This window comes from Notolepis coatsorum (genome assembly GCF_963971535.1).
Source record: "Notolepis coatsorum genome assembly, chromosome: 2".
Classification (NCBI taxonomy): domain Eukaryota; kingdom Metazoa; phylum Chordata; class Actinopteri; order Aulopiformes; family Paralepididae; genus Notolepis; species Notolepis coatsorum.
Genome location: NC_140166.1, coordinates 206050033 through 206062872, shown reverse-complemented (window position 1 = coordinate 206062872; position 12840 = coordinate 206050033). Strand labels below are relative to the sequence as shown.

Below are 12840 nucleotides of genomic sequence, written 5' to 3'. Positions count from 1 at the left end.
ACTAATGAGGGCGCGTGTCAGTGACGTCAGTCCAACAACGTCTCTGCTCAGTTCATGAACCAATCAGAGACGTTGTTGGACTGACGTCACTGACGCGCGCCCGCATTAGTGATGGTGGGTATGAGTGCTCTCCGGTCTGCTGCTGCCTTTGCAGCCAGACTAAATCCTCTCAAATCTCCAAATACGGCTGTCAACCTACTCACTAGAACGATTCCAAGAACAGATCAAGGTAAACAACCTGGTTACCCTTTTCAGTTTGAGATTTTCCCACCTTGCTCATGTCTATCTCTTGTTATGACCTTGTGGTGACGTTACCTCATTAGCTTTGTAGCTAGCAGCCAGTCGAGCTAACTTTGTTTATAATCGTGCAGGTGTTATGATTATTCATTAGCTGCCCTGATCTAAAAACAGTAGATAGTAGATACAACTCAGACAGACAGTGGCCAGATAAAACCATGTTTAGACGAAGGCATGATGGCGAGTTCACTTTCCTTTAGTGTGGGAAATAAACACCAGCTTGCAATTTATAGGTTTGGGCTGTGATTTAAAAATCTGTCTACAAAATATCTCTGAGACGAGGAACGTTTTTTTCTCTATCTGCTGTCTTTGTTTTTGCAGTGGCTGTCCGCTGGGGTCATGGAAAGAAACTGTTTGTCGTTAGATCCACCAACTTCTATGACAGGAGGTTTCTGCGCTTATTGGTGAGTATATAATGTCTCATTATGACTTATGTCTGTCCCAGTATTAGGTTGTACAGTAGAACCTTGTTTATCCATATTAATCATTCTGAACTGACAGTTCTTTAAATTGGCATAATGAACAAAAACTGGAGATGTTTTCACAAAACATTTCACACTCCATTGCAGAGGGATTTGGATACATTATGTTAAAGTGTGTGTTGGTATTTTACAAGTAGCTTTTACACAACTAGAAAGGTGTATGTTATTGCTCTAGTAGTGCATTGCTCTTACAGAACATTTTATTTTTTTCATTCATCTTCTCTTCTTTTTCCAGCAATATTACGTTCTACTGACCGGGATTCCAATGGCTGTCCTTATCACCTCCGTGAATGTGTTTGTTGGTAAATTAAATCGGTGTTCCTCTCAATTTGATTTGAAAGAAATGATGAGCGTGAAAATGAATCTAGGGTTAACCCTTTCACTACCACACTACAGAAGGTTAACCTTAGTGAAAGGGTTAACCTCATGTAGTGTGGTTGTGAAAGGGTTAACCCTTTGTCGTGTGGCAGTGAAAGGCCTTCTATATTGTCACAGACAGTGAAAGGGTTAGCCATTTGGTAGTGTGGTAGTGAAAGGGTTAACTTGAGTTGTTTTGGGCTGTGCTTGTGCCATGCAGGTGAGGCAGAGCTGGCTGAGATCCCAGAGGACTACGAGCCGGACTACTGGGAGTACTACAAGGTTTGTGGACAACTTTTCTCCTCGCCGCCATTCACTTGCATTGTTATGAGCCATTGTTCTGACGACTGGTCGAGGCTTTAAGGTGTGCCAGCTTTCAAAATGGGACACCATACCATTACCTCCTCTACATCATGATCGTACACACCATCACTAAATATCTTCTCCAGGCACTAAATATCCAAACCCAGGCATTAAAGATGCAGTTTGTATGTTCTTAGGAAAGCGCCACTTCCAGTGGCCATGCTATCTCATATTATTGCTACTGTAGATACAGTACTACCTACCTGTGATCTTTGGGCAAAATGACCTATTTACAATTGTGGATACACCGATGCTAGTATATGATATCAGGCAAATGCCAGCCTAAGACAGGGTTTCGGTATCAGGATTATTATAATTTTTTTTATCGCATGTTAACATGTCTGATATCAAAGCAAAGCTACTTGATTTTCTGCTTGATTTTGACACAGACTGATGTTGGATCTCTCTAGTGGGTACATTTAAAAATAAAAATAAAAAAAATAATAATAAATACCATTTGTCTAGTGACCCCAAGCTAATGATTTAATGATTAAGTAAAAAGGAATGGATTCGATGTATTAGTTACATTCAGTTTGAGCACCTTGGAGAGAGATAAGTGAGCTTCAAGTGGAGTTTTTTTCTTGTCAAACCGAGACACTGGATGTTGAAAGTGTTGTAACCTGTTGCAGCAAAACTCTGTGATGACTATCTTTTGACAACAATTGTTTTTATTGATCCCCTTTTCATTCATGTACAATTTAGAACCATCAATCAATGGTTAAAACCCTACAACCTGCATCTAACACTTTCACTACCACACTACTGCAGGTTAACCCTTTCACTACCACACCACAGAAGGTTAACCCTTTCACTACCACACTACAGACGGTTAACCCTTTCACTACCATACCACAGAAGGTCAACCTTCTGTACTGTGGTAGTGAAAGGGTCAACCTTCTATAGTGTGGTAGTGAAAGGGTTAACACAAGAAGTAAAATAACATTGCTTCATACATACAACACTAACCTTCTTACTGTCTTCTACTATCATGCACTCTTCCTGCTGCTATACTATGTTTTACTACTATGCACTCAACACTGCAGCATCCAAGTTTCAACACTGTTTGATGAACATTGTTACTCACCTGAAAGAGTTCTACCCTTCCTACTGACTTGTCGTACCGAACTTGTAAGTCGCTTTGGATAAAAGCGTCAGCTAAATGACAAAGTGTAAATATAAAATGTACATCAAGGCTCCTACTGGAGTTTGTACATTAGGAATGTAATACAAATACATTTATTTTACAAGCTCACGTTTTTCTCTCTCTCGCTCTGTCATCGCAGCACCCCATCACCAGGTGGATCTCGCGGACCTTCTACGACTCCCCCGTCAAGGACTATGAGAAGATGATGGCGGCCATCCAAATTGAGCAAGAGAAGGGAGAGATGAGGTGAATGTTGTTATGTATTGTGTTGCAGGACCATGTTCACAAATACCTGTCCTGTTCCAAAGCCGGTAAAGGTTTTTTCTACACACCTTTTGTTGTACTGGTTGATGGCGTGGAAACACTGTGTGATGCTGCAGTCCTCTCTCAGACGTGAGAGTCCTAGTCTCATACGCAGACTCACAGGTGCTCTAAAAGCAGTGCAATCATTTTTGAATGGATTCTTTTGACTAATCACGATGCAGGGATTTTGACTTGTCATGTCTTCGGCGTACAGCATGTAAACTGACATACCGGATACAAAAATATTTGTTTCAACATGATGTGTTATTAGTAGTATTCCGTTTTGTATTCTTAGACTGCATTTTATAGTACAATATAGTAATATAAAAAATAATAATAAAGTAATATAAAAAGTAATATAAATAAAGTAATATAAAATAGTAATATAAAAGTACAAACACAAGATAGACCAGTGGTATGAGGCCCAGTCCACACGATCACGGGTATTAATGATTTTTTTTTATTTTATTTTTTATTATTATTCAAAAAAATAAAACTCTGTCCACACGACTGGTTTAAACCCTGCACAGAGTGAAGTCATATGCATGTAGTACAATGCCAAAGCAGTAGTTGGCGATGTTGTTCAGACATGAAGGCCATTTCAACCAATCAGAAAAGGTTGAACGCTCGCTACACTTCCTGCTTAAAAACAACAAAGTCACCATCTTTAAATACCTCGCGTTAGCCATTTAGCCAATGTAGCATTTATTTTTCAGCAAAGAGAGTGCAATAAACAAAACGGATACATTCACTGTGTGTTCTGCCTCATTTGTTGATGAAACAAAACCAACATCAACACAATTTACCACCAAGAGCGGATAGTTTAGTCTCACAAAAAGATCTCCGGTGTTGTTAGCTTACATGCTAACGTAATAATGTGGTCACTTTAACGCTAGTAGAATGAATGGATGCAAACTTTATTTAACACATTGCAGAATGGGTACAATACGGCTCAATAGAAACAATTGTTAAGGGGATGCAGTCTGGACTGGGTTCCTTATAACAATAACTTGACAACACATGAGTTTAGTTTAGCCGCAGCTACAGGTTTACTCTGAGCGTCAGGTCAGGAATGCGACAACAGACGAGACATCATCAGTCGATCACAACACTCTTCAACACAGACGATACGTTTCGAACAAAAGTTTGTTACAATCATTTTCATATAATGCTACTTTGGACAGCTCTGCTGTAAACACTGGTGTAGCTGGCTCTGCTCTAATCTCGCTACCCTGCACTCGGTTGCTAACTTACTATTGTTTGCGACAGTCTGCCGTAAACATGGGAAATAATTGCGACAGCTCTGCCGTAAACACTGGAAATAACCTTGGTTGCTATGCCACACTGTAACCGGGATGTGCGCAAAACTTCACCCTGGACTCCGGTTTTCAAAGACCGGGGTTGCAGTGTAGCAAAATCCCGGTTGTGTGTGGGTGAACAGTGCAACTGCGCACATACAATCACGGTTACATTAAACCCAGTGCTCGTGTGGACAGGGTATCAGTTTCTAGTGCAAAGAATCAAGATAGTCGTTGATGTGAGTCTCTAGTTCTCATGTCCCGAGTTGAGACAGTGATAGCTCTGGCAGCAGAACCTTAATTAGGACAAGTGCATGACCGCCGTAAGGTTAGTTAGGGTTATTTAAAAGTAATAATAATAATGTTTTCCAATATTGCACTTGAAGGGTTGAATATTGCACTTGAAGTTTGGAGAAACCATGTTTAACAATTCCATTGTGTATCACCAACAGGCTGGCTCAAATGGAGGTGCGTAAGAACATGAGAGAGAAGGGAGACGGCCCCTGGTATCAGCTGCCGACTCTGGACAAGAATCTGATCGACAACAGCCACAAGTCGACGCCCGATCATTAAACCACACTGGCCGGCTGTCGGATGTATAGTGATGATGAATCTCACTGTTTGTAAATGTTTTGCCCTCCCTCTTGCGTAAATAAAGTATATATATATATGTACTCTGAAATTGTGTCTTGGACTCTGTTCAACAAATGGCTTGTCAGGTGGTTTGTTTCAAATATGTTGTTATGGACAGGAATGCCCACTGGATGGCAGAGCTGAGTAGAGAGTGAATGGCTTGAATTGATGGGTAAAAGGTCAGTTATTACAAATACAAATAAAATATATTGAATAGCGAAAATACATTTCATACATTCACTGTCAAATAACTTCCTAATTACCCCAATTGCTAAAATGAACAAGTACATTACAAAATTAAACATTACAATGTCCTTATTTGACCAATTCTAACTGTTATTTTTTTCAATTTGCTTTGTGACCTTTGAAGTTCAGGAACTGGATGATCTGTAGGTATTTATTATTTCTCATAGTCTTGTCATTCTTATTGATGTTAATGTTGTGTTTGTTGGTTGAAAATTGAAAATAAAAAATTTGATTAAAAAAAATAAAAATAAAAAAGAGGAAATTCAGTAACTGGTATTTGTGTCATTTCAATACAGCATTGTAAGCAAATTCTTTTGTAAGCTGTGTTTGATTTGTTTTAGTTGTATTAATTATTTATTTATTTAAAATAATAGCATAGATAACATACATAATAGGCTAGCCTATTGCATTTACAGAAAGCCATGAAAAAGGGTGTAGTATTTGTGTGGGTGGCTTTATTAATCATAGTAGTGGGAGGGACCCCTTCAGTAAAACAGCTTGGTGCGCGCATGATACAGCACGCAATATACAACCAGAGGCTTTTCAGAACGATATTATTTTTCTTTATTTCCAAATAGTCTTGCGGGTTTATTATTATTTATTTATTTGACAAGTTCCCTCCATTCTTTTCTGTCGGCGTCACATCCCCCGTCGCCCGTCGGCCGTCGCTACGATGGAGGAATGTCGACACCGAGTGCTTTAAAAATAGCCTCCTCTCCTCTGACAGCCCTGATCTGGTGACTGACTCCCAGCATTGTGGTGCGAGAAGCAGGAATGCGAAGATGGCTGCAGACCTCGGAGAGCTGCTGGTCCCGTACATGCCCACCATCAGAGTCCCCAGGACGGGAGACAGGGTTTTCAAGAGCGAATGTACCTTTACCTACGACTCTCCCGTAAGTGTCCTCCTCGTGCCCGCGGCGGGAATCTGTGTCGCGCGCTGTTACTCACCCAGTGTCTCTCTACCCTGTAACCGTTAACGCACGTGAATCTCTCTCTCTCTGCGCCGTTTTGTGTGGCTGCTCTGTGTGTCGGGAAGGGGGGGGGGGGTCCATGGCCACCACACCGTTCTCTTGAACTTGAGCGTGAGTCTTCGGGAAATAATAAATAATTAAATGTTGTTTACATCATCTCACCGGAATGGGGCTTTCCTTTGTGAAAAGGCACCATTTAAAGGGCCCCCTCGCGTGCCAGCGTTGTCTGGGCAACTAATTAACACAGTAACACCTGCGTCCTCCCGAGCTCGTGTCAAGAAAACCATATTGTAGATTATTATTTTCTGTTATATCGCTACAATTCATAGAAAGGTTGACCGGTAAACAGTGACGTGATTTATCACTAATTATCAGTACAATTATATATTTAATATATATAAAAAAAAAAGTATATTAAAATTGATGCCGTATTATATCATACCTGCGCTTGTATTCATATGCTAACACTTATACATACACACTTTTAGCTTGTTCTATTATCCATCCTCCTTACCTTGGTGGTGACAAAACAAGTCTGGGGGTGTTGTAAAATTGTGGATTTTATGGTGGTTTTTATTGTGGATCTATTGTTGATCTGTGAAGCCCATGAGGCAACTTGTTGTGATTTTGGGCTATAAAATAAATTTGACTTGACTTGAATCATAAGCTCTTTAATCTTCAATCAGTGTCTGTTTCTGTGAGACATAAAGGTTGTTCCACTAAACAGGCCAATGGCAGTTTGTTTTGCTTTTGACACCCAGCAATGAGGCCAAATTGCAGGCGCACCGTTTAGTGCTGGTGAGATCCAGTTTGAACCTATAGCCATAGGCACTCTGAACTTGAGCCTCGACACCTTTTGCTTGCACAAAGTATTTTATAATATATAATATAATATATTAAACTTCAACAATTTATCAACGGAAACCTTTTTTAAAGGTGACTCAGCTGTCTGGAGTTCATCATGTCGCGCTGAAGACTGGTTTATTTTTATCCCCGCGCTGTTGAAGCTCATATGTCACTCTGGGCCACTTAAAGGTTTGTCAAAGTTTTATAAAGCCTACCCCATTTTGCAGATGTATAGGTTAGTATGGAGGTCTATTGCGGAATATGTTTTGGCCAGTACACCAGCAAACGTTTTGGAGGTTCATTTTTCAGTGGACCTCCTGATTAAAGAAGGCAGTTTGTTCGAATTGTGTAACTCCATTGTAAGCCTTTGTACTTATAAGCCTGTTTAGGCTATTATCCTTATCCGGCCTGTGTGAGAGTGAAAGTGGCCTAATAGACCAGAGACACCTGCCAGTAGGACATGTACAATAGATGCCTGTAGTACTGATGTATTACAAATGGACCTACCAGGCTGTGAACTGGAGCAAAGCCCCTAGTTCTCAATGGGTGTTTCTTGTGGGGTGACAGTGGGGTGACAGTGGCTCAGGAGGTAGAGCAGTCTGGTAGCTGGAGGGTTCCCGGTTTGATTCCCACTCCCGGCGTGTCGAAGTGTCCTTGAGCAAGACACTTAAGCCCCAATTCCTCCCAATGAGCAGGTCGGCACCTTGCACGGTTGCCTCCACCGTCTGTGTGTGAATGTGTGAGTGAGCGAATGGGTGAATGTGAGGAACAAAATTGTAAAGCGCTTTTTGGATAAAAGCTGTTATATAAATGCACCATTTACCATTCACCATTCTTGTACGTCAATTAGCTACTTGTAAGTAAGAGCTCTGGCACAATTATTCAAAGCATTAACCCAGCTGGAAAATTATGTCTAATTATATTTTGGGTGTTTGGCTGGGCATAGTGAACCCTGGATAGGCCTTTTTGACCCTGTCGTGGAAACCAGGCTATTGATTAAATGGTGTTTTATTGTTTTCTTACTGCCAGTTTGTGTGGGAAATAAATGATTATGTTGTGCGACAATTACTGGGCCCTCTGGGAAGCCATGAGACCTTGTGTCTAAGACCGTCTGACTTAAGAGTAAGACTCTCTGAGAGTAGAGACAAATCCAGACTTTTGGGTTCCCTCTAAATCACCACCGGCTTTCCTCACTCGCTATTCCATCGGACACATGTTTAATTCATAACTGCACCCAAATGTGTTCCTTGATTACTTAATGAAATGATTGATTCAATTCTAAATATCAGAGTACACGCAGAGCTTGGTATATTCTGGCTAATGGAACGTGTCCGCAAGGGTAAAGTTGTTTTGCGCATTCAATTAATAGACTGTCTCACTGGAATTCCGTTGCCAGGGAACAGTTTGGACCCGGATGCATTTCCTGTCAACTATTCCTATACAGGAAATTAACTTGGGTTTTTCGTGTGAAATTATCATGGAGGTGGAGAACAATTTGTTGATAAGATATTCCTTTATTGATCCCCTTGGGGAAATTTGGGTGTGATAGCAGCATGGGGGGTACAGGTATGGGCATGATAATAGATAGTAGAAAGACATACATATAGTTTATAAAATAAAACAACAGTAAAGATAAAAATAAACAGTGTAAACAATATAATTAACTCTGAATATAAGAATATGAGAAAGTAGACATTGTAATCAAAGGTGCAGGTGAGGGCCTGTATGCCCTATCGGTTATATTATACGTTACAATAAATATGGGCAATAAACACTTACAATCTGAATATATACTTTATAGTAAGTAAAGTATACAGTATACAGAGATACAGTATACATAAGGTACCCTAACTGGCTGGCATCATACATTGTTGTACATAGAATGTTATTGTTGTCATTTTGAAACTCTATATGGTCTTGTCATGTTTAACTCCTTTATAGAGTTATCTATTAACTCTTTCACTACCACACTACAGAATGTTAACCTTTCACTACCACACTACGGGTCTGTAGTGTGGTAGTGAAAGGGTTAACCTTCTGTAGTGTGGTTTTGAAAGAGTTAACCCTTTGTCGTGTGGCAGTGAAAAAATGGTTAACCTTCTGTATTGTCGCAGTGAAAGGGTTAACCCTTTGGTAGTGTGGCAGTGAAAGGGTTAAACCTTCAAGAATTCAAACTAATTTATTGGAGCACGTCCCGGTGTTTTGTCAATAACTAGCACATTTGCCAAGCTGTTCCTGAGCTACGCTGCCGCGTTGAGGGCTGTCGCTCTCCTCTGGGAATTCACCCTTGTTTGTTTCTGCCTGCAGGAGTCTGAAGGAGGCTTGTACATCTGCATGAACACATTCTTGGGCTTCGGAAGAGAACACGTGGAGAGACATTACCGCAAAACAGGACAGAGTGTTTACATGCACCTCAAACGACACGTGAAAGAGGTAGGTCAGATCTGTGTGACGCATGTGGTGTATGGATTCACACTGTGATTATGTTTGTATACAATGTGGCAGGGACGTGCACAGGACATTAGGGGGGCAGGTGCTCAAAGGCTGAAAAGGGCACTATACCTGTGTCTGTTATAACGGAGCGTGCGAAGCGCGCAAGCCTGATTTTTGGGGGCCCTTTTTGGTGATCAAATATTGAACTATAATAATCAGTGCAGGAGCTCACTTATCCTTGAAAGACACTTTTATCACTGACTTAAAAGGCCCATACATCTCCATAAATGTTCAGGGGGGAGGGAATAAGTGCTTACCCTACAGACCCCAAGAAGTGCTGTATATTCTGTATTGTTTAATATAAATGCATTTTTTATTCCAATCCCGATTTGTATTTGAGATTCCCAAATCCCATCGGACTTGAGTTCTTCGTGTCCCTCAGTGAGTGTAATACCAGCATTCAACTGTATGCGCCACAGCGGTTTCTATCATCATCATCATCATCATCATCATCATCATCATCACCACCCACGCTATGCATAAAATATATAGGTCCTCGGAGAGGCACGCTGAGGAGGCCGTGCAAACTGCAATGGAATACGGGGCATCTCTCTCTCTCTTTACCTAATATTTTGATTCTATCCTGACATTTTTCAGTTGGAAGGGCAGTCTATATGCGCAACGGTAAACATATATATATTTTTTTAAATAAATGTATTTTTCTTAAAGGGCACTTTTTTATGAGGCTCAAAAGGGCAGGTGCTCGAGCACCCCTTGGGCTCTATGTGTGCAGTGCACGTGCCTGCAATGTGGTCTCTCCAGCCATGTATCGGTATAGACCATGCACTACACTTCGGGGAGGAGATTGCGGGGGTCAAATGAATGAATGTGGATGAGAGCCTTGACATTAAGTGATTGCAGATACGGCTGTGGGGGTGCTAGAGACATGATCGAATAGACTTGTATGCGCCCGAGTCTCCTGAACACGGCGCGAGACATTCCTAATCGATCAGAACTAAATTGGCAGCGAAAAAGACAGTTTTTAAGCATCGATTTCCCCATGCACATGCGCAACGCACATCCACCTGGAATGTTCCATTAGAGGGGCATTAGAGGGGGTGTTGTGTTGTGAGAATGATAAGATAGAATTAAATATACAGTAAAAGGAATAAAGTACAAATATACAGAAGTCTACAGTAAGTGTAATATTGCACAGTGTTGTGCATTTATAATCAGTAGCTTAGGCTACATAGTAGGCTAATGACAGCCTATTCTAGTCTAGCAGGTGCTGGTATAGACTAGTAATGTTGATTTTCAGTCATCTATGACATTTTTTGCCTAGTTATACTATGTAGCCTAAGTTACTGATTATAAATGAACAACACTGTGCAATATTACACTTACTGTAGACTTCTGTATATTTGTACTGTATTCCTTTTACTGTATATTTAATTCATCATTCTCACAACACAACTCCCCCTCTAATGCCCCTCTAATGGAACATTCCAGGTGGATGTGCGTTGCGTCACACTCCGTGGCCAATCTGCGCATGTGCATGGGGAAATCGATGCTTAAAAAACGGTCTTTTTCGCTGCCAATTTAGTTCTGATCGATTAGGAATATCTCGCGCCGTGGTGTTCAGAAGACTCAGGCGCATACAAGTCTATTCGATCATGTCTCTAGCACCCCCACAGCCGTATCTGCAATCACTTAATGTCAAGGCTCTCATCCACATTCATTCATTTGACCCCCCCGCAATCTCCTCCCCGATTTCAGAATCCCGGAAGTGTTGCGGTGGTCTATATCATAGATATATATAGAACACTAGATAGCTACCATTATCTGAAATGATAAAAAAAAAAAATAAAAAAAAAAAAAAAAAAAATCTAACCCTGACTAACCTTACTGTCATGCACTTGTCCTAATAAACTAACCTACACTGTAACACGCAACACTTGATGAACATTGTTACTCAGCTGATAGAGTTGTACCATTCTTGCTGTCTTGTCGTACAGAACTTGTAAGTCGCTTTGGATAAAAGCGTCAGCTAAATGACTAAATGTAAATGTAAATGTAGCTTACCCGCGCTGCCGGCCAATGGAGAGCGACGTCACTGAACCGCCGCCATCTTACCCCAGTCAGCCTTGAGGAGAGTGAGTGAGCTGCACAGACAAAAATACTCATAACTCGCTGAAATATTGACGGATTTACAAACGGTTTGGTTTATTACAAGCATTATTAACGTGGCTATGATTCAAGCGGTTTGTAAAAAAAACATCTTTAAAATTTTTTTTTTTTACAAGTATGCAGTATCATAACTACATCTTTGATGTTTATAGCAAACCAACCCGTTTGTAAATCCGTCAATATTTCAGCGAGTTATGAGTATTTTTGTCTGTGCAGCTCACTCACTCTCACTCAAGGCTGACTGGGGCAAGATGGCGGCGGCCAATGGAGAGCGACGCCAATGGAGAGCGACGTCACTGAACCGCCGCCATCTTACCCCAGTCAGCCTTGAGGAGAGTGAGTGAGCTGCACAGACAAAAATACTCATAACTCGCTGAAATATTGACGGATTTACAAACGGTTTGGTTTATTACAAGCATTATTAACGTGGCTATGATTCAAGCGGTTTGTAAAAAAAACATCTTTAAAAAATTTTTTTTTACAAGTATGCAGTATCATAACTACATCTTTGATGTTTATAGCAAACCAACCCGTTTGTAAATCCGTCAATATTTCAGCGAGTTATGAGTATTTTTGTCTGTGCAGCTCACTCACTCTCACTCAAGGCTGACTGGGGCAAGATGGCGGCGGTTCAGTGACGCTGGTGACTCCTCAAGCTATCTAGTGTTCTATAGATATCTATGGTCTATATATCACACAGGAACAGGCCAGGCGTCTCGAGCATGAACCCACCCCTTACCCTATCTTTAACCTCATTGGACCTCACGCCCCAACTTAACCGCCCATTGGCCACGATACATGACATGGTACATGGAATGCCTGGTTTTTAATTAGTTATTATAATTGTTTTTACCCAGGGACAGTGCACATTAATCAACATCCAGTTTCCACATCAATGTAAATGTGCCAGAATTGGCTAATGGGCTAGTTTTCATCTGTAGTCCCTGCCTACCATGCATGTCTTTATGGTGTGGGAGGAAACCAGAGTACCTGGAGGGAACCCACGAGAACACAGGGAGAACATGCAAACTCTACACAGAAAGGCCATGCTGGGGTTCGAACCCAGGACCTTCTTGTTGTGAGGCAGCAGTGTTAACCACTGTGCCACCGTGCCGCCCAAATTAATGACACATTTTATGTTTTACATTGTTGGAAATATTTACATTGTTCTGATAACACCTTTATTATTTCTAATAACACCTTTATTATTTCTCTACTCCTCATATCAAGTGAGCTATGTTGTGCTACATTTCAAGCTTTGCCAAACCATGTTTTTGAAG

The 12840-nt window shown here is 40.9% G+C and overlaps 2 protein-coding genes across 3 annotated transcripts in view; both read left to right on the top strand.

The window, feature by feature from the left end:
- Positions 1–97: 97 nt before the first annotated feature.
- On the top strand, positions 98–5393 carry ndufb5 (NADH:ubiquinone oxidoreductase subunit B5). The gene is made up of 6 exons (XM_084338208.1): positions 98–229; positions 619–701; positions 1015–1081; positions 1357–1418; positions 2783–2889; positions 4697–5393. Exons 1-6 carry the CDS (start codon positions 112–114, stop codon positions 4815–4817), a joined length of 558 nt encoding a protein of 185 aa, XP_084194334.1. The 5' UTR covers positions 98–111; the 3' UTR covers positions 4818–5393.
- Positions 5394–5897: 504 nt separating this feature from the next.
- usp13 (ubiquitin specific peptidase 13) overlaps positions 5898–12840 on the top strand; it is an 85647-nt gene continuing 78704 nt past the window's right edge. For both annotated transcript variants that reach the window (XM_084307831.1, XM_084307832.1), the window contains exons 1-2: positions 5898–6016; positions 9248–9373. In XM_084307831.1, coding sequence (XP_084163957.1) covers positions 5906–6016; positions 9248–9373 — 237 coding nt within the window. In that variant the 5' untranslated portion in view covers positions 5898–5905. The remainder of the gene's footprint in view (positions 6017–9247; positions 9374–12840) is intronic.